Source organism: Phaethon lepturus, unplaced genomic scaffold (assembly GCF_000687285.1).
Source record: "Phaethon lepturus isolate BGI_N335 unplaced genomic scaffold, ASM68728v1 scaffold14734, whole genome shotgun sequence".
In the NCBI taxonomy this organism is placed as follows: domain Eukaryota; kingdom Metazoa; phylum Chordata; class Aves; order Phaethontiformes; family Phaethontidae; genus Phaethon; species Phaethon lepturus.
Genome location: NW_010534088.1, coordinates 4,861 through 31,539, shown reverse-complemented (window position 1 = coordinate 31,539; position 26,679 = coordinate 4,861). Strand labels below are relative to the sequence as shown.

General features: G+C 44.4%; 1 protein-coding gene across 2 annotated transcripts; it reads right to left on the bottom strand.

The window, feature by feature from the left end:
- Positions 1-1,342: 1,342 nt before the first annotated feature.
- ACLY (ATP citrate lyase) lies at positions 1,343-24,332 on the bottom strand. Of its 2 annotated transcripts, XM_010285421.1 has the most exons (28): positions 24,158-24,332; positions 22,428-22,550; positions 20,861-20,923; positions 19,959-20,149; positions 18,955-19,034; positions 18,299-18,429; positions 16,310-16,428; positions 15,679-15,815; positions 15,246-15,307; positions 14,955-15,072; positions 14,642-14,796; positions 14,145-14,235; positions 12,930-12,959; positions 11,047-11,188; positions 9,012-9,180; positions 8,379-8,483; positions 7,928-8,124; positions 7,681-7,762; positions 7,193-7,303; positions 6,516-6,643; positions 6,228-6,321; positions 5,805-5,959; positions 4,889-5,039; positions 4,329-4,472; positions 3,998-4,111; positions 2,268-2,350; positions 1,941-2,017; positions 1,343-1,748 (listed from the first exon to the last, which is right to left on the bottom strand). In XM_010285421.1, the coding sequence occupies exons 1-28, from the start codon at positions 24,314-24,316 to the stop codon at positions 1,654-1,656; spliced, it is 3,306 nt and encodes a 1,101-aa protein (XP_010283723.1). In that variant the 5' UTR covers positions 24,317-24,332; the 3' UTR covers positions 1,343-1,653. The 2 variants fall into 2 exon arrangements, with proteins under 2 accessions (XP_010283723.1, XP_010283724.1); XM_010285422.1 differs by lacking the exon at positions 12,930-12,959.
- Between the last annotated feature and the right edge of the window lie 2,347 nt (positions 24,333-26,679).

Here is a 26,679-nt window from a genome sequence, read left to right as displayed (position 1 = left end):
CGGGCCGCCGTCACCTGGGGCCAAGGGGATGTGACCGAGGTGAGTGCCCCTCTCGCTCCTCAGCGAGCAGAGAGGGCGTTTGGGCCAGCACCGCGGCAGATGCACCAACGCCCCCCCGCCCCAGCTTGCACGCTCGGGCGAAAGGCGGGACGGGGGCAGGCGGTTCCCGCTCCCCTCGCTCCCCGGAGCGCTGCTGCCCGGCGAGCGCGAAAAACCCGTCAGGAAGGAGCTGCTGGGCCTGCCCCAGGCAGGGGTTGAGGCCTGCCCTCTCCCCGGATGCTGCTCCGTTTTGGGCTCGCCCTGGTGCTGTGGGGTGCGACAGCCAGAGCCCCTGTCAGTGATCCTTGCGGTGTAGCAGCAGGGAGCTTGCTATGCGCCGTGTAGGCCCAAAGGAGTGGATTGCTTTGCCACACTGCCTAGGTACCAGAGAGCAGAGGTACATGTATAGTTTTATTTAGAACCTTGAGCTATCCTTTTGATTATTTTTCTCCTCAACATCCCTCCTCAAGGCTAGCCCCCAGGGAAGGGACTTTACATGAGGTATTCATTTACTCCAGCTAAGGTATACTTTTTTTTTTGTTAACCGGGTAAAGCAAGCTGTAGTTGGTTATTTCAATGTGTACTATACTACGTGATACAGTTCTCCAGTTCTTGGATACTGCTATATTAATTATAATTACTTTCCTCCTTTTTCTTCTCCAATTTGCTAAATTTCATCTCTATAGAGCCTGAACCATGATAGATTAAGTCTGTATGTAAGGTTGTGGTTTTGGGTTTTTTTTCCTTCTCAATGAAAAAACCACCATGAGAGGAACAACTGCTCGGAGGTTTGTTATTTTTATAAACAACCGTTTCTCAGCTTGTCACACATTCCATGAGACACAGTTTGGGACCAACTTTTACACACCAGAAGTGGAAGATGAACAAATGCGTAGTGTATCATTTATTTGAGTTAGGTTACAATACACAGTGTTACTGAGATTATTTTCGCATCTGCAGATAACATGAGTGACATTCCATATACCAGCGATCTAATAGTACATGAGAAGTTGTTTGCATAAATACAGACACGGGAATACATGTAGTTTCACAGTTTTAACAGCAGTATGTTACAGCTTTACACTTTAAATTACTACACCAGAGTTTGAGTAACATTGGTTATACATCAGCAGTGGTCCCACTATTCAGGATACAATCAGACTGAAGATGAGAACACAGTAAACAAACTGAAAAACAACCAACAACAAAAAAAAGCCCAAGTCATGTCTTATGGGAATGATGGGTACTTTCCCCTCTCTTGGGAAAAGTTACTGCTTGTTACCAGACTGCAAGCTCAATAAGACTGCACCTATGAGCAAAACTCCCCTTTCAAAACCCTTAAAATCTTTTCTGGAAACAAAATGAAACAAGAGTAGAAAAAAAAAAGGGTAAGAGACAGTATTAAATACAGCGGGTAACATATGGAATATCACAAGTTTTGGTTTTTATTAGATTAAATTTCTATTCTTACAAAACAGTTGCTTTGCACAGTTTGACCAGGCAGCTCAATGTCTGTATACCAATGGCCTTTATACATCAAAGTCCCATTTGTGGCTGTCCCCTGTGCAGGCTTTCGTCTTTTGAAGGGGCATTCTGAGGCAATACTACAGGTTCTTACATCGTCATGTGCTCTGGTAAAACATAGGATATGTCATCCCACGGGTGACGGTACAGACCTTGCTTCAGTCTCTTCTGATCTAGGTAGTGTCCTAAAACAAAAGTGGTTTATGTTACAAGGTTTTTGCTCCTCCTCCTAGTCTTACTTTGCCTTGAAACAACTTTGATTTCTGTACTCCTACAACTAGCATTTTCGACTGAGTCCCCAGAGGTTCATATGACTCATGTTCATGGTGGCAGGGGCAGCCCCTAGGAGGGAAGGGGCAGAAAGATGGCAAACTTACCAATGAATCCCATACTCCTGCCCAGTACAAAGATGCCATTAAGAGCTCCTATATCAATATATTCATCTGCTTCTTCCCTGCAAGAGAAAAGAAATTCAGCAGTTCCTCATAGTGATCTATTTAAGGAATCAATCTTAGAAAGGCTATGAGTCTGCTCTAGTGCCAGTAGCAAGACTGAATTCATGTGAAAGCTTCCTTCCCCCAAGTTGAGGTCACATGTCCTTCACAACGTGCTTTTGAAATTCTGGCCCCAGATGAACTGGCAGTATGGCTCCCATTGTTTTTATAGGACCATGACCTAAAAGAAACCGCCTGCTACCTCCTTACCGTGTGAAAGAGCCACAATTCCTGAGTACGTCAACAAAGGCAACTCCAATAAAGCCATCTACGTTCAGGATAAGATTTGGTTTCTGCAGGAAATGAAAACACACCCCAATAAAGACATTAGCAGTGGCAAATGATATGCACCTGGCAACTTCCATCCTCAAGGGTAATTTGAGGGTTGCCCATAATTGTGGGCACACAAGCCTAGCCATAGAGAAGGCCGTTCAGCAACTTGAGCAAGAGCCATGCTTAATGCGAATGACTGAAAACCAGCTCCAAACAACAGGCCTGCATTTGGTTCAGACCACAGAGATTATCAGCCGCAGCCCATCATGTGTGCTAGCTCTGCCTCAGATTTAAAGAATACAGCAGTTCCAGATTGTACTGGGTTTGCATGGCAAGATTTTGGTAGCGGGTGGGCTGCAGGCATGGCTTCTGTGAGAAGCTCCCAATAGGGCCAGTGCCAGCCAGCTCCAAGACAGACCCTGCTGCTAGCCAAGCCGAGCCCATCAGCGACAGTGCCTCTGAGATAACAGAGTTAAGAAGGGACAAAAAACCCCAGCATGCAGCAGTTGCAGACAAGAGTGAGAATATGCGAGAGAAAACAACTCTGCAGACACCAAGGTCAGTGAAGAAGGAAGGGAAGGAGGTACTCCAGGCGCTGGAGCAGAGATTCCCCTGCAGTCTGTGGTGAAGACCACGGTGAGACGGGCTGTGCCCCTGCGGCCATGGAGCTCCCCGGGGGAGCAGATCTCCACCCGCACCCAGGGAGGGCCCCACACCAGAGCAGGGGGTTGCCGGAAGGAGGCCATGACCCCGTGGGCAGCCCACGCTGGAGTAGGCTCCTGGCAGGGCCTGTGGCCCCGTGGGGAGAGGAGCCCAGGCTGGAGCAGGTTTGCTGGCAGGACTTGTGACCCCGCAGGGGCCCAGGCTGGAACAGTCTGTTCCTGAAGGACTGCTCTTTGTGGAAGGGACCCAGGCTGGGGCCGTTCATGAAGAACTTCTCAAACATGAGTCCTTCCCACAGGCTGCAGTTCATGGAAGACTGTGTCCTGTGGGAGGGATCCCATACTGGAGCAGGGGAAGAGTGTGAGGAGTCCTCCCTACGTGGAGGAAGGAGCAGCAGAGACCACGTGTGATGAACTTACCACAACCCCCACTCCACTCCCCTCTGGGCCACCCAGAACAGGGTGAGGGAGTGGAGTAAAACTGGGAGTAAAGTTCAGCATAGAAAGAAGGGAGGGGTGGGGGAACATGCTTTAGGATTTGGTTTTAGTTCTCATTATCCTACTCTGAATTTGACTGGCAAGAAATTAAATTTCCCCAAGTTAAGTCTTTTTTGCCCATGACAGTAACTGCTGAATGAACTTTCCCTGTCCTTATCTTGACCCACATGCTTCTTGTTATACTTTCTCTCCCTTGTCCAGCTGAGAAGAGGAGCGACAGAGCAGCTTTGGTGGGCACCTGGCATCTAGCCAGGGTCAACCCACCACACAGATATACTGCAGACACACAGATGTGTTTTGGTTTGTTCATCATTGTCCAAGTGTCCAACAAATGTCTTCAGCCTTACTAAACTGTAGTTGTACTTGGCCTGAAGTCTACCATAGAAAAAAAAAAAACTCCAGCAACAATTTATGAAGCATTGCAATTAAAATACTGTATTAACCCCATGTCACTTGTCCCCAGTAAGAAAAAGTGCCAAAAGGAGATAAATACTAGTAACATTTCACCTTGGAAGTTGTAATTTTTTCTACTTCAAGTGCATAGTCCAACAGTGGGGTGGCAGGGAAATGCTGCTTCACGTAGTCTTTAAGAATCTGAACTCTCATGTCCGGGTTATTTATCTGCAAGTTAAGAACACATTACACTCACTGATATTGCCTCTTGCACAGGTACTTGCCATAAACTTTACTATTTGTAGGTTTAGCATTTATAAGTTCTGAGAATTTGGTCAATAACTGCCTCCGAAAGTTGCTAATTTTCTTTCCTTTGTCTTTTTTCCTCTCCTCCTCTGCTCTAAAAAAAACAAACCTCCAGTCTGTACTAATGCAGTTTTCTTACCGATTTGACTCTGTGTCCAATGCCCATGATCAGCTTCCCTTCTTTCTTCATCTTATTCACAAACTCCATAGGGATAATCCCACTGTCAAAGGCTTTGCTGAACATTTTAGCTGCAGCATCCAGTGCTCCACCAAACCGGTCACCCTGAGTGCAATACAGAAAGAGAATTATAGGAAAGGACTCCACAGTTAAGGTGCAAAACAAGCACAAGATTATCTTCCCCATCTGCCTTGCCTATCAGTGTGGCATTCATGAAACTCAAGTCAGGCAGGCACCTGAGATGAAGCATCTGTTTATAACTCGACAGCAGTGTCAGTATGTAGTCTCCGCTAGAGACAGAGTGTCAGGGGAAATGCAGTCTAGAGTCTTGTTTTATTCACATTTTTACTTTTCAGTGTTGCAAGAGACTAGGCAACCAGATAAGGACAATGCTGACAGCAATTTGGCCTCTACTAAATAATTCTAGACTCAAGAGACATCAAAACCTTAAATTAATAGTAATAAAACCTGAACAGAGTAATGAGCAGCAAAGCTAAATCTTCTGGAGATTAAGTACTTACAATAGTAAGAAGGCCTGAAGTGAGACTCGAAACAAGATCTTTTCCAGCTCTTGCACAGACAATGGTGTTGTGGGCTCCAGATACCGCAGGCCCATGATCTGCTGTTACCATCAAACACATCTCAATGAACTGGCAGGCATACTTTGGTAACCTGAGCAAGGAAGAGACTGAAGTCATTTACTGCAAAGAAAACTGAAGAACAAGACACTTGGTGTTATACTGGACAGTGACTTTTGTTTTCAGTGTAGGCTTGAAAGAAGTAGAACAGATAAAGGGAGCTGTAGGGTCACAAAGCCTATCAGTGCATCCTAGTATCTTTCTCAGAGGTGAGATTTTTATTCTGTTTCTACAGGAGCTGTTTAGCTCAGAGCTGAGGGTCAGTTTTGTACGCTGAGTTTGCACACACTCAGCTGACTAATCACTGAGCTCTGTGGGTCCCCTTGAGGGAAACATAAGGCTGTGCTACAGTTCTATTCATCCTGTTCTGCTGAGCCAGAAATTACAGCTAGTGCCAAGACTCTCTCTGATGAAAGCATGATCAGATGAAGGCAGTAAACTTCTGCCATTCAGAAGGTTCCCTATAGGCTGGTTAGCCAGTGTTTGTAAACTTCCCAATCTCTCCAGTCGAGGTGACAATTATAAGAAAGTAGTCAGAGAGGGTGAAGTAGACCTAGAATAGAGAATTTTCCTCAGTGCACCACAAAACTTGTGGAAAACCTTATCCCAAGACTAAAACACATCGTTTGAAGGCTTGAAATGCTGATGTAGTCTCAGAGGAGGGGATATAGAGATGACACTTCCAATGAATCTATATTCACAAAGGAATCCTGGAGTTACTTTTGTGCTTAAAGTCTATCAATAAACATGCAAAACTTCACGCCAAAGAATTTGGGAGCTTTCACAAAAGCTGCCTCACCTCCTTTGAAACCAGAGCAGGCCCAGAACCCCTCCAATTCCCATCTCTTCTTTGAAGACCTCAGTGATAGGCATCCCAGCATAAATCAGTTCCTGACCTCTCTCGTCACAGATGCTTGTCATAAAGGAAGCTGGTTTGCGGATCAGACCCAGCTCCTGAAATAACAGCATAAAGATGGGATTTTAAACAATCCACATTAGAAGCAAGGGGCAGTAGGAGGCAGAGTGGTCAAACAACAATGCCTTAAGCTTGTGCTCAGAGCAGCCTCCACAGCCTAGAACCAGCATAGCCAGTGAGCTCACAGATGAAGTGTGAGATAGAACCCCGAGGCAACACCGTTATTGCCATAAGCATCCAGAATCACAGCAAACATCCTGTCTGGTTTCTAAGGAGCCAAAAAGCAGGTAAAACAGCACAGCTCACCCTTGCCCAGGAGTAATCCATTGGCACAGTTGGAGGAGGCACTTCCTCAGCTGGTTCAATCACTCTTTTGGCCACAAGATCCTGGTAGACAGACCTAGGGAGAGAATCCATTTATTAACTTCAGTCCTTTTAAGACCACCTCACTTGTATCTCTTAATCTAGACCTTAAAACCCCAGACGGAATAGAAGTTGCTTTCCTTAAGCAGAAATATATTCTTTTATCAGGCTAGAATCAGTGCCCTAACAGTTTTTGTCCCCTGCTGAAGGTGCCCTGTTAATGTGACTTACTGAATGACCTCTCCCAGCTCATCAAAACTCCGGGGAACAAACACACCAGCTTCTTTCAAAGCTTGATTCTTTGCAACAGCAGTTTCAGAAGCCTGGTTGGCACAAGCTCCTGCGTGGCCAAACTGCACCTACAAACGAGAGGAGGCAGCAGTAAGGGATACAAGTTGTTTACCTGCAGAGAGTAAAACAGAATAGAGAACTGACTAGGAAACTAGTGACAGAGGAATACCAGTGACTGCACATCTGCCTTCTTATTTGGACTAACAGAACTCTTGGTTGCAACTGTGATCAGTACTGCAAAATGCAGGGCATTTTCTGATATGGAATCACTCTAGGGAGACAGAACATAAATGGAAGAACCTGAATTCCCCCACTCTCCAGAGCTGCCTAACATGCATCTTTCCCATTCCCACTCCAGAGGCAGGCAGCTATTAGAATCTGTTACATTCCCTGTGATCTTTGGGCTGCCTTTAAAAGTATGCAAAATCCCTTGGAAATCTCCAGTGGCAGACTACAGAAGCACAATAAATATAAATGGTAAAAGCTTTTTAACTTTGGCATGTTAAGTTGCTACTGGCAATTCTGGAAGGTTTAGGCACAGTGAGAGAAGTTGGCTTTTTTCTTCCTGTTGTGGATATATACTTACTTTGTGCATTCGTCCCCATTTTTATACATACCTCTGAAGAGAACATGGTAGCACAAGTACCAATACACCAGCACACCACTGGCTTGGTGATACGACCTTCTTTAATACCCCTGCAGATCTTGTACTCTTCTGTGCCTCCAATCTGCAGAAAGAAAGAGTGCTGAGATGGTTCAAAACTTGGCACTTTTGTAGAAACCAGCTGAGATGCACATGGAAGCATTACTTGGGGTTTTTTTTTTCCTCCTTTTTCATTGAGTAACAGCTGAAGTCTCAGAACAAAGCCTCCTTTTTTTTTTTTTTTTTAAGTTGGGGAGACTATGCTTGTCTGTGGAATGCACTCAATTTCTTTTGATTAAAGAAGTATGAAATAAAAATTTAGACATTCAGCAAAAGTGGCAGCTATCCACACTGGTTTGTATCTGTTATTTAGCATCCTTGCAGCCAGGTCAGATGCTCCCAAGACAAAAAAAAACAAACACATGGGTGTTTCTCAGATAGGAGTGAACTGGTCTCACTCACCTCTCCAAGTACTACAATCATTTTCACTCCTGGAGTATCCTCGTAACGCAAAACATGATCCATAAAAGTTGAACCAGGATATCTGGGTAGAATACAGGGAAAATGGTACAGTTGAATTTGTTTCAAACTTTTCTGAAAGAAGAAAAATTAATAGCCAACCTGCCCTTCCTCCTCCAAATTACTAACAATTCTTCTGTTGACTGACTTTAAAAAAAATGGTGTCTTTGTTGAAGATGCAGACTCCTACCTGTCTCCGCCAATGGCCACTCCTTCATAGACCCCATCAGTGGTTCGGGAAATGATGTTGTTGAGCTCATTGGACATTCCTCCGGACCGTGAAACATAAGCCACACTGCCAGGACGGTACAGTTTTGATGCTAAGATATTATCCAGCATGCCTCCTGTGTTGCCTATTTTAAAGCAACCTGGTTTGATCCCACCAACCTACAAGAAAATTGCAGAAAGATGTAAAGCCCTTTAAAATAGACATGAAATCTAGGAACATTTCCTTAGGACAGTCTTGTCAGTATTTTTAAAAACAATGGAAGACAATAACATGGCCTTAAAATGAGAAACTAACATGCATTTTATATGACTAAAGAAAAAAAGGATTGTAGGATATACTTTATTCTTCAGAGAAAGCCAAGCTGAAGATAAAGACAGATGGACAAGAGGAGAAAAGGGTCACCAGTTCTTACAGTTGCAGGTCCAATGATAGTGACTCCTTTTTTATCAGCCATCTTGATCAGTTTGCGGGTCAGGGCCTCTGGAATGCCCTCGGCAATAATGGCAATGGTGCGGATCTGCATCAAGATAAAGCAAACCGTTAGTACCCTCCAATGTTGCCACCCCTAAGGAATTCTGCAGGACAGAGAAGGCAAACAGCTGCTCTGCTCACAGGACATGATCAGCTTCTCCCTCTTGTCAGGCCTCTGAGAGGTCATGCTGTGCACTCTCATAGCAGAGGGCCCTGTGCATGGATCCGCAGTCTACTGTGATCTTCAGAAGTCTCAATGCACTCTTCAGACATTTGGTTTTTTTTCTCCACCTTGCACATTAGAGCAGCACTGTATTTTAACCAACCCAAAGTAATCACTCCTAACAAAGAGGCGCCAAGTTCCTTTTACACAAATTGCAGGTCAAGCATTAGAATTTGCTGTGTAACTTCGGTATCCACCTTCGAGTCTATAAGGAGTTAGAATTTAGGTATTTATCTGCTAAGTTGGAAGACCAAGCCAATTTGCTAATGCCATCACAGTTTATGAAAGACTGGTACCCTGCTGACAAGATCATCTTTCTTTTCTTGGGCTTCTTCTAGATCCCTTGCTCACCTGTGGATAATTCATGGTTTCAACAGTGCTATCATAAGCAGAGCGCAGAGATGCAAAGTTGATGAGAACATCCACCTCTGGGTGCTTCCTCATAGCATCTGACATGTTCTTGTAGACTGGGATCAGGATTTCTTTGTGGCCCCAATAGAACTTCTGCCTGTGGTCACCACTATGGAGAAGATGAAAGAGCCGTAACTCTTAAGGCTACTGGAAAGACCAAGGGATACAGTGCATGCAGATAGAGGAGTTTGCAAACCCCAATTCTCAGACACCAAGACTGACTGTGAGACTCACTAGCAAGTGAGTATACATGGGGAGGGACCATACTAACAGCAGAAGGTTCTTCAGAGTATAGAACAGAGCAGCATATGGAAGGAGACGGGCTAATGGGGACAGAGGAATCCAGCAAGATGAATAAGCTCTCCCACAGTGAAGTTACCAGAGCCTCAATTCTACTCCAAGCTGGAAAACAGAATGAGGCACAGAAAGAGTAATGAATGAGATGCATGCAAAGCTGCATTACTGGGCTGGAACAAATACCAGACTGGGGGAACAGGAAACCAGTATCTGTGGTGAACAGCCAGGACAGCAGTGTAAGGGCCAGTCAACTTTCTAATTCTGCTACAGTGAGACTCTACCCGCCCTACCCCACACATGCTGAAGGAGATGCACCTAGAAAAGTTTCACTGTAGGTGTTCTCTTTTATAGATGGTAGATGCTCCGACTGGAACTTCACCGAAGTCTATACTGTTCAATTATTTCAGAGTCTAGAGATATTGGCTGTGTTCCCATACTGGTACATTTGCAACACAGCATTCCAGGTTTTGCCAGCCTGGCTTCCTCCAAAAGGTCAAGCAGAATCAGATAGTTATAGGTAGCCTTAAACTTTTAATCCCCGTTGCTTTTTCTTCATTAAACTGCAACACTGCAAGGGGTTGCCACTCATCTATAGATGTGACTATGCCTGTACTCAGTTTGAGTACCCTGAGGTTTGCACTTGCTGAGAAGATATCACAGAGCTGCAATTATCATCAGAGCTGCAGACTAGCAGCACAAGGTACTTAATGGTCAAGAGGCCAAATTCTCTGCAGGACAGAGGTTGATTAGACATCAGCTATCCTGCATGTCTGTAAATACCAGAAAAATGAAACAAGCCTCCTACCTTTGTACGGGCTCCCATCTCACTGACTTAGCAGCAGGCCAGACAGCCACTCCTTTCCTTCTCGCTACTTGCCCTGTTTGACAGGGACACCCCCACACACACTCAAGAGGTACAATAACAAAACAGCTTATGCACAGCTGTGCTCTGGAGGTTCTTCCTGAGGGCTATCCGAAACACCCAGTAGCCTCTCATATCCCCGTTAGCTGTGGGGATAAGGTGAAAGAAGGTGAATACCACAGGGGAACTCTATCCCACTGAAGGATCTGCACACTTCCTGCCTGCTGAGAAACTACTGCCACTATAGGAAAGAGTATGAACAAGATGAACAGGATTTTTTTTTTTAATTTTGTTTGTCTACGTGACAGACAGACTGCTTTAGTCTATTAGCAGAGCTGCTCCGACTCTGGCTCACATTTGGAGGGGAAAATTCCAGCTGCTGCAGGCACAAATCAAGATGTCTCAAACAAGCATGCAGCAAACAGATGAGTGGAAGAAACATTAGATAGCCTTACTGCCTCTGCTAAGCCAGTAGGCTGTTGAAGAAAGTCCAACTAGTCATGCCTGCCTTACTTGCTGAGTGAAAGAACAGTATTTGGACACCCTTTGAAAGAGCATGAAGTGGTACTTAAATTATGTGCCTAATGTTAAGCTGTTTCAACAGAGCAGCCTGAAATCAATGGTTGAGGGAAATAGGAAGCAGTCTGCAAAGCCAACCTGATGGTGGGGGGGAGCATAGGAGAAGGTGTTAAAGCAGAGATGCAGACTAGGGCACAGCTACACTAAAGAACAGCAGAGACTGGAAGGGGAGGAAGCTAACAGAAGAATTTGAGAGAAGCAGTCAGAAAAATAATGCAGTCAACACAGGCTACTTACGTGAATGGATAAACCATGGCAGCTACTGAAGGTTCATCCCGGGAGCAAATATAATCAAAGTCCAGCATTCCTTGCACGGCCCGTGTCTGCATCCCCCAAATGATAGCTTTGGTGTGACGGCTGAACAGGGTTGTAGCTTTACCTGCTCAGAAAGGGGGCGGGGGGGGAGGTGAAAGGAAGACAAAAACACATTCAAAATGTACATCCGTGCAAGACGAAAGCTGCAACTTTGCCAAATGTCTGCTGAAAATCGCTCAGACAAGCATATTCCCCTCCCTCCAAACTGAACCCAGCAGGTGAACTGCAGGATGTAGTAGCCACACTGTCCAAATTAAGGAAGAAACTGTAGATGAAGCAGCATTCCCCTTCCCAGGATTCTGAACACAATAGCCAGGTTTTGGGTTTCACAAAATGGCCAAGTGCTTAATCACAGCAGGGGAGCTGGTGTAGGAGAGGAGAGAGAAGTGAAAACTGCCTCTTCCTCTTCTCACATGGGCCATTCATGTTCCTCCCAGATAGTTTTATTCTGCAAAGCTGAAGAGGAAAGGAACTTTGAATTTTATTTATTTATTTGCATATGGCTTACAGTCTGGGAGAACCACAGGAGGTTTGCCTCCTATGTTTGTCAGGGCACCACAGTAGGATGATAGGAAATAAAAAGAAAAGCAGGAAATGGAGGGGACAAAGAAAGCAAAGGAGCTTTACATACTCAGCTTTTGTTTTCAGGGTTTTTTCTGATGATCAGAATCCAACACAAACCTGATAGCTCCAAGAACTTTTATATGGCCCAAAACTTGGCTTCAGGGGACAGAGTCACAGGAAAGGCAACAGTGCAGCTAGTGAGGATGGACTGTTTGTTTAAGGTATATTTACACCATTTGTCAGAGCAAAACATTGAGTTCCTCCCTTTGACTCCAGGCAGAATTAATTTTACAACTCTTAAGAACTCAGAGCTGATCCAACTGCTGATGACAACTCAGTCTACCACTAATTTCTTTTTGGCTTTGAATCAAAAGGTAAACAGCATTAGGGATTGAACAGGATACCATTCTTCTGGCTTTAACAAGAAATCAGTCACTGTTCTCTAACTCTACCTGTTCACAGTTTAAATGCGCTGCCACCTCACTTTTTATTAGTAAACTGCCTACCCTGAAAAATTCCGTTTATCTTGCAAGTGCCTGCAAGGGGGTAATATTAGTATTCATAAGAACAGGAGAATGCAGGCCCAGAAAGGTGATGCTATTTGTCTGAGACCGTACAAGGAAGAATCTGAGAGTTCCCCTTCTAATGTCCCTCCTCTTATGGTGGGGGAGATTGCTTGAAACTCTGCTTTGACCCTGATTCAGCAGTTCATTCTCATCCAGCACAGAGCTCAGGAGAGTGCTTAAAGTACCCATAACTTCACTGAGCACAAGCTTTAATGGTTTGCTGAACTGATAAGGAAAGAAGAACATTTAGTTCATTCAGTGACTTTTCTGTGCCCTTCAAGGCTCATAAGCATGGCACCTGCACTATTTTGTTTCCTTTTGAAACAGAATGCCAGTTATTAGGCATGGTTAGCGATTCCTTCTTTTTGAAAGCAAAGAGAACAGAGCTTTTCCATACGGATTGTGGGGAGGAAGGGAAGAAAAAAATTCAAGTTTGAGACCTGTCCCTCTCTCCCCCAGAAATAGTAAGTTTTTGTACAAAGGAGTATGTGATCTGCACTTGAAAAAACAGATGAAAAGTTCATATGGTGATAGCTAAATATGCTGGGCAAGAGGGAAGGGAAGGACCAGACAACACTGCAAACTTTTGGAGAGAAAAACAGCAACAAAACCAAGAACTAAAAAAGTCAGCTGCCAGCAAGGCCAGGCACATTTAGCTAGTCACACGTGTCCTACCTGAACCAGGTCTTGAAGCTGGGATTGAATCTGTTAAAGAGAGAATCACTCATGCAACAATACGACAGAGCTGGTTGCTGCCATCCCAACAGCAGGGAACCTGCGGTGGGGTGCTGCAGTTTCCCTCCTCCCCACAGCACTTGGGCCTTGTGGGTTTTGCTTTTGTTAAAAAATAAGCAGACTGGAGCACACTCCACCATGCTTCCTCTCCAAATATCTTGACATCAAAGTTCGCATTTTGTCATAACTTGCTTATCCCAGCGCAAACACATTTCAGGTTCAGGTGGCAGTTCCTTGCACTGCAAGCTCCATGGCACAAATATTTCCAATGTCTTTTTGAAGCACTGCTCAGGCAAAATTCTGTGCACAATAATTAAGAGAGCAGTAGTGGGTTTTGTGATGTGTTTCACCGGAATCAGACCTGAATCTTGCTGTCATCACGTCATACTGTTGTAAACCAAGCCAGTATCTCCTTGCATTCAAGGGAGGAGGACCAGGACATTATCACATTTTGTCCCTGACCGATTCTGCTGTTGTTTTATCCCCATACAACATGCTCTTACCCAATAAGGCTTCCAACAAACACGAGCAAAAAGGCTGCCAAAGCTCTTGCATACCACCATGCTAAAAGAAGCTTCCTACAAACTCAGGAAAAACCCAAAACAACCCAAAAACTGAAAACCAAGACAAAAACCCCAACAAAACCACACAACACCAATAACCTCTAACCCTGAATGTAAGAGGAATACATCACAACTGCCACTGAACTGACTGTAGCGTGTTCACCCTGGAAGCTGCAGCATATACCAAGAGGACTTTCTGAATACCTACACCGTTCCAGCAGCATCCCATGGGAACACCCCCCAGGTACTTCACTGGAAAGCAGGCCTCAGTTCAGCAACCGCAACACAGATACTCTAACCTCTTGTCCACTGGCCTCACATAAGGGGATGTGGGAAAGCTGGAGTTCTCAAACCGTGCTGTTCCCTTCAAAGGGACATCCCAGATCAAGGCAACTCTGACTCACCTTGTGTATGAGCTAATAGTACAACAAATGATAACATTCTAAAAGCACTTAATTAAATTCAAAACAAAGATAGACAAGTACCATAAAATTGCTTCCCTTTATATGCAGAAAAAGCATTAGTCTAGTTCACATTCTCTCACTGAGAGCAGAATAGAACTGCTAGCAATGACTTCCAATGCTGGACTTACCAAGAGGTGCTGTTGGTTTTGCCTTCTTGGCTGGAGCAATATCATCTGGTTTGGACTCCGAGAAGGAAGCTGTTCTGCTGGGTGCTGGAGTCTGAAAGAGTCAGAAGCCAAGTCAGTAAGGGACAGCGTGCCAGATAAAGCCTGGAGCATGTAGGAGATGGCCACTTTGGCTATGCTAGTCTACAAAGAAAACCAAAGAAAGTTAACTTTGAGATAGGACCATTTCAGTCAAGTGAGGGAAAATTCCTAAATGACCAAGCTCCCAGTAGATGCTAGAATCACATTCTTGGTTTTGAGGGGTCACATTTTCTGCATAAGCAAGGTGGACGTTGGGAGGGCCCCTCCTGATAAACCATGCAAGTGGAGTCACTTTAGTTCTCCTAGAGCTTTGTACAAATACAATGGTGGCCAAGATCCATTTCTGGCCTCAGACAGAGGAAGCTGCCTTCAGGAGGCACCTCACAAGCACTCCCTTTCACAGAAGGGAAGGAACTCACCGAAGGGCTGCCACTGGCATTGAGGAGGAAGTTGGCAGTGTGGGCTGCAGCAGGTGGTTGGTTGGGGATAGGCCGGTGGCCGAGCGCCATGCCCACAATTGCAGTCATGTGCGTCTCTGTGCCAAAGACATGGATGGGGATCCCAGTGGTCTTCCCTGTGTATGCATACAAGAACAGTCAGCCTTGTGGGAGGGAAAAGGACCAAGGTGAACTTCTGCTGAAGTAATGCATTTAACCTTGAAAAGGCTTGGCAGAAAGCAGGTAGAAGAAACAAGATGCAAGAGCAAAACTTAAGGAAATGGTTGGTTCTTACCAACTTCTCCCATGACACGTAATCCTTCCTGGTAGTTTGGGCCTCCTCTTCGCACAAAGATCCTCACCTCATGCTCCTTCAGAGGGCCTTGGTAATCCTTAATTGCTCTCACGATGCCCTAAGAAACATAGAGGACAGGTGAGCTGGGCGGCCCGATGTTTACCCTGTCCCATCACCTCAGGAACTCCTGGAAGAGATGCACCATCAGCCTCAGCACAACATTGAACTGGGGAGAATAGCTGAGGGTTGGCAGCTAGGGGCTTTTGCTGATACTTCTGAATAGTCACTTACTTTAAAAGTGGCCGCTACATTGGTGAAGTTAGCAATGCTGCCTCCAATGATCAGGATTTTACCTGAGGGAAGAAACGCACATAAATAAAACTGTTTTAAGAACACAGCGTACTGTAAGATCATGAAGCCGTTTAGGACAAAGTGAAACAATGCTGCAGTTCAGACTTGCCAATAGTTTGCAGTAAGTTGTGTGTAGCAGAGCCTGGAAGATAAGAGCTTTGGACCAAGCAGAATTTTCTGACAAGAATATGTTCAGCCGCATTTTCTCCTGTCTCTGAAGCAAGAGCAGAAATCCATCTCTATTTCACTCAGAAGACAGCAATACATTAAAAGCTCTGCCAGGGAGGTCTAAGCATAGTAACAGCTCAGGTTTGTTCAGTCCCCCCCGCAGCTTCACAACTGAGCAGCTTTGAAATTGCAGTGACACTCTTACCTTCAGGGTGCTTCTCTCGTGTCATGAGGGAGAGAATAGTCTTCGCATAGTCATAGGTCTGTTGCTCACTTGGGGCTCCTGAGTATTCCCCATAGTTAGCCAGTTCATTCACCCCCCCCAGGTCACAAATGGTGTCACTGTAAAAAAAAAAAATTAAGAGATTAGTTATAATTCGAGTCACTATAAAAGTCTTAATAAAACATTCAAAATTCCTGGGAAAGTGGGACTTGTAACATAGAGATCATGCTGTATGCTGAAAAGAAAGCTGCTCTCCTCTTGGTACCAGTCATGATTAATCTTGTTATACTTCCTAGATATGATGGGAACTTGATGACTACCACAGCAACGATATTACCATAAGCACCTTTCAGCCAGCTTTTTTCTTTCCAAGTCAAAAAGAAATGATATCTCAACCTCACAGAATTAAATTATCATCTCTAAGGGACGCTACATTCCACGTCTTGGTAAGAAATCTGCACAGCATCTTCATTCTGAAGAGATCCCACGCAGTCACAGCATGGGAAAGATCTCTTTAGAAGAATCTCTTTCCAGAAGCTGCATCAATTATTTTCTTCCAGCACTGTAAATCCACCCCCCCGCCCCCGCGCTCTGGAAACCTTGGTCCTGTTACCTGTATACCACAGAGGCACCACCACCAGCCACCATGGTCCAGATCCTGCCTTTGGGATTAAGAATAGTAAGTTTTAAGCTGGCTCCACTCTTCGCATCCAGATCAGCAATGTAGGCTTCCTGCAGACAGAGCAGCACACAACTTAAACTTCCTTCTACACCCTTCTTTTCCAAACCAAAGGGTTTGTAGTGCTGGGCCCATTTGGACACGCAGAGCTTCCACACCTCCTCTCAACTACAACTGAGGGGAGAGCAGAACCACACACACCATTTTTGTAAGGGACAGGGACCCAGCTTCATCTCTCAGGGGCTAAGACTGAGTTGTGTTATGTGTTCTCCAAGACAGTAACACTGAAATTGGACTGGGTATAGGCACCTTGTGCCATTCTCTCTGTAACAATTCAAAAGGGATCAACTTGAGCATATGCTCAAATTTTGATTCTTTCTTGGAAAAAAAAAATAAATCATATTCTCCAAAGAATATGTTGTCTTCATAAGGCCTGCTGGCTTGTCTCTTGCTTGTCCCAGGTGAAGTCACAAGTGATTGCTATAAATAAATTTGATATTACCTCATTTGTAGAGTGCAGATCCAGAAGCAGATTTTTCCTGTTTGCACATGAAATACTTTGGAACTGAGTGTTGGTTGTTTTCACTGATCTGTGTACTACACTGGCCTTTCCACGAACAGTGGTCTTTTCCTCCACTGCTCAACCAGCCCTGGGAAGCTCCCAGGTTTCACAGTTCTGCATACAACAGTCGCAAGAATCAAATACCCCTGAACTGAAAAGTCTTGTTCTGACCTTGTGTGCAGATTGAGACCAGAGGAAATTTAAGAATCAACACACCCATGGCTACACTGTCTCTGGCTGTGCTGCAGCCAAGAAGGTAATCACCGAGAGTGCTGTAATTTAGCTCAACATGGTGTTCCTGTATCGCAGTGTGCTTGCCTGTTGAGAAGCACTTAATTGGGAGTTCATTAAAATTCTCAAAGACACTGCCATAATAACCTTCACAGTGACTTGCAGAGGGATGATTCAGAGAGGGAAAAAAAATGAACTAATCCTTTTAAGAGCAAATTGAGTTAAGTGTTGGCATCCAGCAAGCTACATGGAGAGAAATAGCTAAATGGATTTCCTGGCCATATTACAAAAACCTTCCCCAACTGAAGCATAATTATAATTATTAAAATGAAAGTCAGGACAGAAATCCTTTTGGAGACAGAACAACAGTCACCTGAAATAAGTAACAGAACAATTAAGCAGAGAGCTCTACTTCCAACAGTTTTTGAAGCTGCTGGGAGGCTACGTATGAAGCAGTGTTTATGCAACCAGCAGTATGAACCCAGGCAATCCTGAGAGGAAACAGGCATTTCTAACTTTAAACCAAAAAGTTTGCCTGCAGGCCTCTTCTTGGTCATCACTTTTCAGGAAAACAGGTGTATTAACATCTTAACTTTTTACTTTGAAGTTTGAGAGATGGTAATAATTTTCTCTGATTCATACTTGCATGCAGATTTTTCAGACAACTTCTACTCTACTTTCAGAAACTGCTGAGGGAGCATCAGCTGCCACGAGGCTGTCAATAACCACTGCTCCAACAAAAAATAATGATGCCGACAGGGGACGAGTGCAGGCAAGAACCACATAAGAAAGACTGTACAAGTGCAAAGCTTTGGCACACAGCTAAATGAAGTTAAATATAAGCCTCCACTTTAAAAAGTAAATTCTGAATTAAAGAAAAGAACCGAAACAACATCTACGCAAAGATGGAAAGCAATCGCAGTTCAGAGCATGATTAGGGGAAGGCCTAGTACTACAGCAACCTGTACACAGGCTTGCACAAGCTCTTATCATGGAGAACAATGCCAAGGTACTTGAAACATGGCAAGAAAACCCACAAGGGAGCAAAACCTCAAGGACATACAAGCAATGAGGAATTAATCTTGTAGTCCACAACAGAGGGATTTGGGCCAGAGTGGGTTGCTACTTGCCTCTGGGTAAGCTTCCCTGCCAAAGGGAGGGGGGAACTCCACATCCCCCCATTTCACTTTGCAGATGTAGTCAGCAGTCGCATCAATCTTTGCGGCCAAATCAAGGATGTAGACACCATCATTAGTCACCACTGCATTTGAGGAAAAAAAAAAAAAAAGGAAAAAAAATCAATTAGCACTGTTTGTACAAAGACATGTGTTACAAATTTACTCATAAAATTTGATACCATACAGAGATCATTACAAAAACTAGTTCACCTTTGTTCCCCTTCCTCCACATTGGTCAGTTAGTTGTATTTATCAAACTCAGCCAGTTCCTTTAAGAATTAAGTAGTGACTGTGGTCATGGCCAGGCCCTGGCTCAGGCGCTGTTTTGTTCTGATCCAACAGAGCAATTTTTATGTTCTTCAGTTCTGACTTAACATCCCTTTCAATGGAATTTTTCATTTCCACCAGGAAATCAGATAACAGAACACCTGCACGGAGTTCTCATTTTGGATTAATTTGACTAATAGTTCCAAGACACATCATAGCCACTGTTGTACTTCTTTTGCATATGCCACCTAGTATTGTTGCGAACTACATAAAACAGAGCAGGATTAAGTACACATTTCAGCATTTTAGAACAGAAAGTCAAGCTCCCAAAAATATGTTACCTAATGGGTTGATCTCGAGGTATGTGAAATATAGATCTTCATAAAGGTTGAACAGACCACAGATGAAGCTAGCCAAGATGCTGTAAAACAATTTAAGACAAATTCATTTAAGCAGCCAAATATAAAGCACAGCCTGCTCTGCTTCATTTATATTAGTGGCAATCTGTAAATCTACTCTGCATTAGTTTCTTCCATTCTCATTCATCTTCTCTGGAAGAAGCCTAGGTGATGACTCAAGGAAAAGACGACCTTGACGACTCATCTTAATTACACTCCAACAAACTCTGCGGAGAACGCAGTTGCTCACAACTGTTGTATAGATTTTCAGTCTGTTTAATCTCACCAAGAGACAGAAATGCACCACTGTCTCTGACTGTCAGATATGCATCTTTGTCAGAATTAAGCTTCATTAGCTGGGATGGGGAAGAGACTGCAGTAAACTGTATTAGTGACAGGCTTCTTCAGCCTTTCAGTGCTGAACAATGCCATCAGTGATTGCATTATATTGGTAAAAATCATGACTCACTAAGATAACTAGCTATAGGCATCTAATTGAAGGAGATGCAGCTACAGATAAACTTGCAGTAAGTGTAGGAATAGTAAGAGAATACCTTCTCAGACTAGGCCAGAGTAAGGGTAAGTACATTTCTAACTACCAACCAGATTCACATCTTATCACCATTTCTACTAAATAAAAGAAACTCTTCTGTGCTGGTGAAAAAACATGTCTCCAACATCTCAGAGGTCAAGACTTCAGTAGACTGAAATGTGCTCCTGTCAAGTGAGGACTCAAAAGCACTACGAACACTTACTTTGCGTTTTAAAAGAGGCTTGGATAAGGTCAAAGAACTTGGATTTAGGATGCATGGCGTATTCTTGAGAGTAGCAGGAAGTGTAGGAGAGCAAGCTTTAGGGTGAAACAGAATGAAAGGATGCTGCACTAAAATAAAGGAGAGGAGCTTCTGGGTGGCTGGCCATGGCTGGAACCGGGCATCTTTACTTACTCCTTCTTATTTGCTGGTGCATGCTGCAGGAGATGTTTCTTTATGTCCGATTCATTGAGCTTTTCATCCACTGCCACAAGCAACTTCTGAGCTTTGGCATCAACATCTCCCACATCCACACCCCCTTCGTGGTGGAAGAGTACGTAGTCTCCCTCACGGGCAGCATATATGCACACATAGAACTCTTCCTCCTGCACAGACCCAAGCACAAAATTAGCAAGTCACACCCAGAGAAGACCCTGAAGAGGCTCTTGTGTCAATGCTGGGGATGGGGCAACTGAGCACACCACTAAGCTTTCCAAGGAGAAGCAACACTGGAGTGGCCCAGACACTGCCCAGGGTTGTACAGACTGTGCTGGCCTGGGAGGGAGAAGCAGGGCCCAGCGTGCTTCACCCTGGTGAAACGTGCCAGGGACAACACCTTCCATTTCTGCAGGAAACTGCTTCCCTCTTACACAACTGAAGCACAAACCAGGGTCCTTTCTTGTGTGCACTGAAAGCACCTGTATCGTAGGTAATTTTACCCTTTCTGCAAACCGTGGCAGACTATGAATATTTCACTGGCACAAATGGGAGATATCTCACATCAACAGTTTGTTGATCACACCCATGAGTACCAGATTCAGGGAGCAGTGAGCTGCCTTTTCCAACCAACTTGGTCCCTCTCAGGTCATCTGTAACCTCCTCCCAGTAGAGTAACAGCAACCAACGTGATTATTAGCAACCCTTCGTATGGACTAATGCTGCGCCTGCATGCAGCTCTGACCACATGCATTGACACAGTCAGCGTTAACAGCACACTCCCAAACTTCCACTTTCTCCACTCTATCAATCTGTCCAAGCCACATGCAAGTCAAAAGAGACTGAAAGGCACTTTTTAAGGCTTTATTTGGTATACTAACCTGCTTGTGAGGAACGAAGGGTTCAATCAGAAAATTCTTTAGGATTCCCTTAGCATTAGCAATCTGTAGGCAGAAAACAAGACAAACGCCAATAAATGCTTGTCCAATATCCACATTTATGACAGCATAAGGCAAGCTTCGAGAGTTAATCAGCACTGCTCTAGAATCACTTCCTCCCAAGCACTTCCCCACTGTGTTTCCTGGGGAACCATACTCCTCCCTCTCCAGCACAGCATCAAGCACTGTCACCGCCAGATGTGAGGCTGTGCCACTCCAGGATACTTGAACTTCACAGGTTACAGGAGTCAATCACCCTCCCCCTTTTTCCTAAGAGGGCAGATGGCTATCAGAATTACACCAGAACGGCTCTTCACCTCCTGTCCCAGAGACAGCACCTTTACAGAGTACTTGCTTAGTGCAGTGTGAAATGTGATGGCTTGAGCTTCTTCTTGGAGCTCTGAAAAAATGACAAGCAAGGGAAATCCTGAGCTAGACGGGAAGTGGCAGGAGCAGAGGCCTCTGCGCAGCCCTCACCCTGGAAATGGTGTCAGCGAGCACGGAAGAATAAGAGTACCCCTTAGCCTTTTCCTACAAGGCCAGACAGCTACAGCAAGGTCCCAGGAACTGTCCTGTGTAGGCTCTTTCCTGCTATCCACACCAAGTGTCCTGGCTCAAGGGACACTTCTGCACAGGCCATAGGAGATACTAGCTGCTCCTGAGGGCACTGCTTCGGGAGCCAACATCATTGGTCACAAGTCCTTGGCACAGTCCTTCCTTTAGATGTGGTGGTTGTATTGTGCTAAAGAAGCAATTTCAACATCCATGATTTTCCTGATGGGCAAGCACACAAGATGCAGTTGCCTGCTGTTTCATAATGGCCTTCAGGCAAGCCTCGCTGCTCAGCTGCACAGCTTGCTGCTGGAGCCAGCAGCAAATCAATCACAGTAGGGCCAAAGCATCAGTTTCCTTGAGGCAGCAGAACTCTATCAGCTCCTGAAACACAGCAGCTGGGATGGCAGGCATTTCTTTATCATTAGCATTGCAGTATCATTCCCAGGAGAAAAAATATTACAAGCTGGCACTGAGCTAAAATAAGGTCTTGAAGTAACACTCAGTCATCAGCCAAAACACACGGGCTGGCTACAATACGAGGACAATTTTATGACAGCTTTTATACCTATCTTGTTAAATCTGTCTTGGGTATTAAAGTAAAGCAGCTATGCCAACCAGACACAGCATTTGAGCTATCAACTGCTGACTCAAGTGGAAGGGATTTTCAAAATGTTACTAATTCCTGTTGACCTCCCACCACACAGGCCCTACACAGCAGACTTGGACAGCGGATGGTAACGGGCAGCACTGAGCTGTGCTCCCTATCAAGGTGTGTCATTTACCAGTGCTCATTTACCAGCGGGAAGTTCACACAGAGGACTTTGGCATCAGCATAACATGCATTTTAAACCACCATAAGCAAGAGAAATAACTGCATACCAGCTCCTATCATATAAATAGGCGGAAAAACCAGAACAAAAAAGTCTTACGTTTTTGTTGCCAAGGTGGCACTCACCGTGGTTTCTTGCCCCAGTCGCTGTTTGAGCCAAACCTTCACCTGATCCAGAGTGAGATTAATTCCAACTAGTCCAAGCTTCCCACGTCTCTTTATTAGCTGATCTGGCTTCACCACTAAACGCTACAAGATTGTACAAGAGGGATTAAAAGAAAGAAGCATTAGAAAGTGATTTTGGTCAAGGAATTCTCTGTAGACAGTGAACAAAAACTTAAATTCCGTACAGCAAATGTCCTTCCAAAATTTCTTTAATCTCCTGGCACAACAGACCAGCAGGTTTTTTTTAAGCTGTACTTTGAGAAGAGCTGCCTTATTTCTACTCAGACATGCGTATGCATCAGAGATTCAGGTGGCAGCTTGTTTTGGCTTTTTTTTTTTTTTTAAGAACTTTGATAACTCAAAGCAGCTGTTAGGATGGGGTATATGTACTCAATTTCTGTAAAAAAAACACCCCACACTGAAAAGTGTACAGCATCCCATCAGTTTTGCAAACTGTCTTTGTAAGATGCATCATGAAATTAGTATTTCTCTGTGAGCAGAGACTCATAAGGAGAAACTATGAGACACATGGCAAGCACAGTCAGATGCTTACAAAGAAAGCTCCTGCTGTCACTGTGTACTTTAAATATAGACTGGCGAGGGCCAGTGGCCATGCACATTGTAGTTTACTGACAGTCACTCTTTGAGATACCTAGGAACAGCTTTCCATGGGTAACACACTTATCTCTAGCTTGCAAATATTTTTTTAAATTTTTTTTTTTAATACAAAATGGGTACCATTCTCCTATACAGCTGATATGTCCTGGAACTTTAGCAACTTACAGTGTGGAGACAGAACATAACATGTTGCAGTACAGAATGCCAATTGTGGTCTTTCTGCTGGACCCTGTAGCCCTTTCTAGCATTACAGAACTCTGCCTTAAAGGATAGATAGCATCCTTGCTCCCTTCTGGCTTTCTGCAAGTCTTTTTAGAAGCTCTGCTGATATCTTCCAGCAATTCACTCATGCACTTGAGTACGGAACGTTTAACTACTCAGTGTAGGGCTTCTAGCAGTCAGTCAGTAAGGGACCGGGAAACATTCATGTTTTACCAGCCAATGACTTAATATATTTAAGCACTGGAAAGGAGCCATTAGCTTGGACAGCTAATAAAAAGAACTCTGAATACGTTTTCTCTACAGAAAGTGCATGGCTATGAAACACAAAGAGATATAAAAGATCTTGCACAGAAAAAACCCAAAATTAAGTTCTCCCTGATGTTTTGCTTGATTGCAGGAAACCTAAGCAGTATCCTAACTGCACGCATGAGCTAGCCATGGAGAAAGCACTCCGTGATTTCAGAAAGTAAGGGTGTGAGAACAGGGACTGACATCTCAAGAGACTCTTGCTTTGTCTGATTCAGCCTCATTTAGCTTCTGTGTGGTTATTAGAAGCTTCTCGTTTGCAGATATCTCTGCTCATGTATTTCACAGTCGTTAAAGAAATTTTATAATCAGGCACCCTAGAAGGTGATACAACAGCCTTGAAGCAAGGCTTGTTTCTTCATCAGTGTTGCAAATGAACGTTGCAGAGCAGCAGCAGCAGCAACCGGTCCTTCAGGAAAGATCCGGAGCACGGTTCTGCTCGCAACCTGCCACAGCACGATGCGCTGTGCCTGACAGGGAGCAGCTCGGCTGAGCAGAGGCTTGTCCGGGGCTCAGACGCTACAGGAAGGCAGGTCACTCCTTACCTCGCTCAGAAGCCAAGGGTGGTCCTGGGTGAGTCGTGCCCAGTCAGTGTCTGGGGTGACTCGGGCATACTTGAAGCGGTTCTGGATGGCAGAGGATGTGCAGATATACTTATACAAGAACTCCTTCCCCGTCTGCTCAGAGATGGCTTTGGCTGACATGGCTGCCTAGTCTGAATTGGTGGTGGGGGGGAAAAAAGCAATCAGGAACAGAGTCCAGTTCTCGCAGAAAACTCCCAATCACCTAGCTCAATGCAAAACCAAAGCAAATACAGAGCTGAGGCCGTGTCTCCCCATTATAAATAAGGCTATAAAACTCACCTGACAAGCAAGAACTATTCTGTGTTGCTTAAAACCTCTACCCTATTCCACTGCCCTGAACACTCTTTTGGTCCAGCCTTGCCTGCAGGGAAAGGAGTAATCCTTGCAGCTTCTCCCAGCCACCACCGTGCCTTTACCAAACCTGCCAGCTCGGAGCATCCCCCACCTCCCCATCTAGGGGAGCACTCAGCTAAGGCAACTCGTCTCAAACTACGCAGCACCCCGGGTTTGTTGTTGTGGGATCTATGTAACACACCTACCATTTCTCTACTTCAGTGTTAGGGAGTGACAAGGCAAGAGGAGATGAAAACCCTCCCTCCCACTTGTTTTCTTATGGCATGCGACATTTCCAGTCTGAGCTTGACTGCAGGCAAATTAGCAATCCCCCATACCTTCTTCTAAAGGGAAAAGAAAATGTTGCCAGTGTTATCAAAACCAGAACACATTCACATCATTGTGTTTGGTTTTTTTTTTGTTTCAGAACCTAGATGTCTCGGGAGCAGCTTCACACCCTACAGAATAAGATGCTCAAGACAACAAAGAAGATTAAGGTAAGACAGTTGAGGGTTTTTTTGAGAAAAATCATAAGAAAAATATTCCTAATGTCACGCCTTTCTTGGAGATGGCTTTCTTCTCTTTTAAAGAGCATATTCTAAACTGACATAGGTAAATGATTTCTGATCTCAAGGCTGTAACTTTTCCTTCTGATAAGCAGCAACAAAGTCATAAGTGTCAAAGATGCATTTACTTTTAGCTGCATTAAACATTTATTTAAATGAATACTTCATCCCAGTGAACCTGTCTGCATGTGTCAAACATCAGAACTGAGTCCTGTGATCAGCCAGAGGTCAACAAGCAGTTTGATTTTTCTGAGGGGTTAGACTGCTGACAGAGAGGCTCGAGAAGTGGCTCATGCTGCATTTCTGAGTGACTAGAAATCATGTCACTGTTCCCCAAGCACAGCCAGTGTGTCGGGAAACACAAAAGCACACTGAGGATGTTTCTGGGAGACCTGCAAAGCAGAGAGGCACCAACACAGAGAAGAGCAGCTCAGGTTCCATTCCAGTATCTGGACAGTGGAGTGTTTGAATGGCTCAGTAAGACTGACTAACTGCCCACTCTGTCACAAAACAGATGCCCCACTTAAGACCCGCAGAGGGAAACAGATTAAGAATTCCACAGTTACTTCTTGTGCTACCTTCTGGGTAATAACCATTAGTAATCAACAGGGTTATTCATCCTATAGGCAAGCACAGAATATGCCAAGGAATAATTAGCTATCATTAGAAATAAAGACCTCTTGCCCTAAAGCAAAGGAAGGAGGAGGTTTGGTCCCTCTTGTCGTCCACCCTCCCCCCCGCAATATGTATTCTGCAGAAAACAGTAGTAAGAGGCAGGCTGCATCCTGTGTATGCCTCTAGAATGAAATAGGTTGGACTAAGTACTGTTCTTGAAAGCTGTTAGCTAGGCTTAAGAACTGGCAGTCAAATTTGCTGCTAACATCTTTTCAAATGCAATTCGAGTGTTAAAATAGAAAAGAAGCAGCTACAGAAAGGGCAAAATGTTAAAAAAAAACAGCTTCTTGCTTTCAGAGAATTATTGTCACATAAAACTCCAACATGGTTGCAATGCAGCTTCCAATTTAATCCCATCTCAAAACAGTATCAGGCAACATTTCTGAAGCACCCTATCTTTCTTCATAGACTAAAAAAAACATTCTTGTGGACATAAACACTTGCACCTAATATTTAATCTGCTAAAAATAACCTCATTTTGTTTTTATTAACCCAGCACTGAAGTCAACACAGCCTAAGGGGAGGGGAGCTCTCGTGAACAAGCCAAAGGAGACCAAGCACATTTTGTTTGTCTGGCCCTGCAAAGCAAGATACACATCCTACCATTCCATGCTCACTTGCAGCCCCCTTTAAGTTAACAGCCCACACAAATGCTACACTGAGGTGCTGCGTTAACTTCATTTGCTGTCTAAGAGACATTCCTGAAACTATGTATTCAGAGATGCTGTGGGAATAGAGTTGTCTCAGGACAAACATTGAGCGCCACTGAATTATGTCAAGTCCTAGGGCTATGAGCAGCTGTTCTGCAGTAACTTTAGAAGCAATCTAGAACTTCCATTGGATACTCCTAATTACAAAAGGAGTGACACTGAGATAATGTAGTTATTATACACAGCTATTGAGGAACAA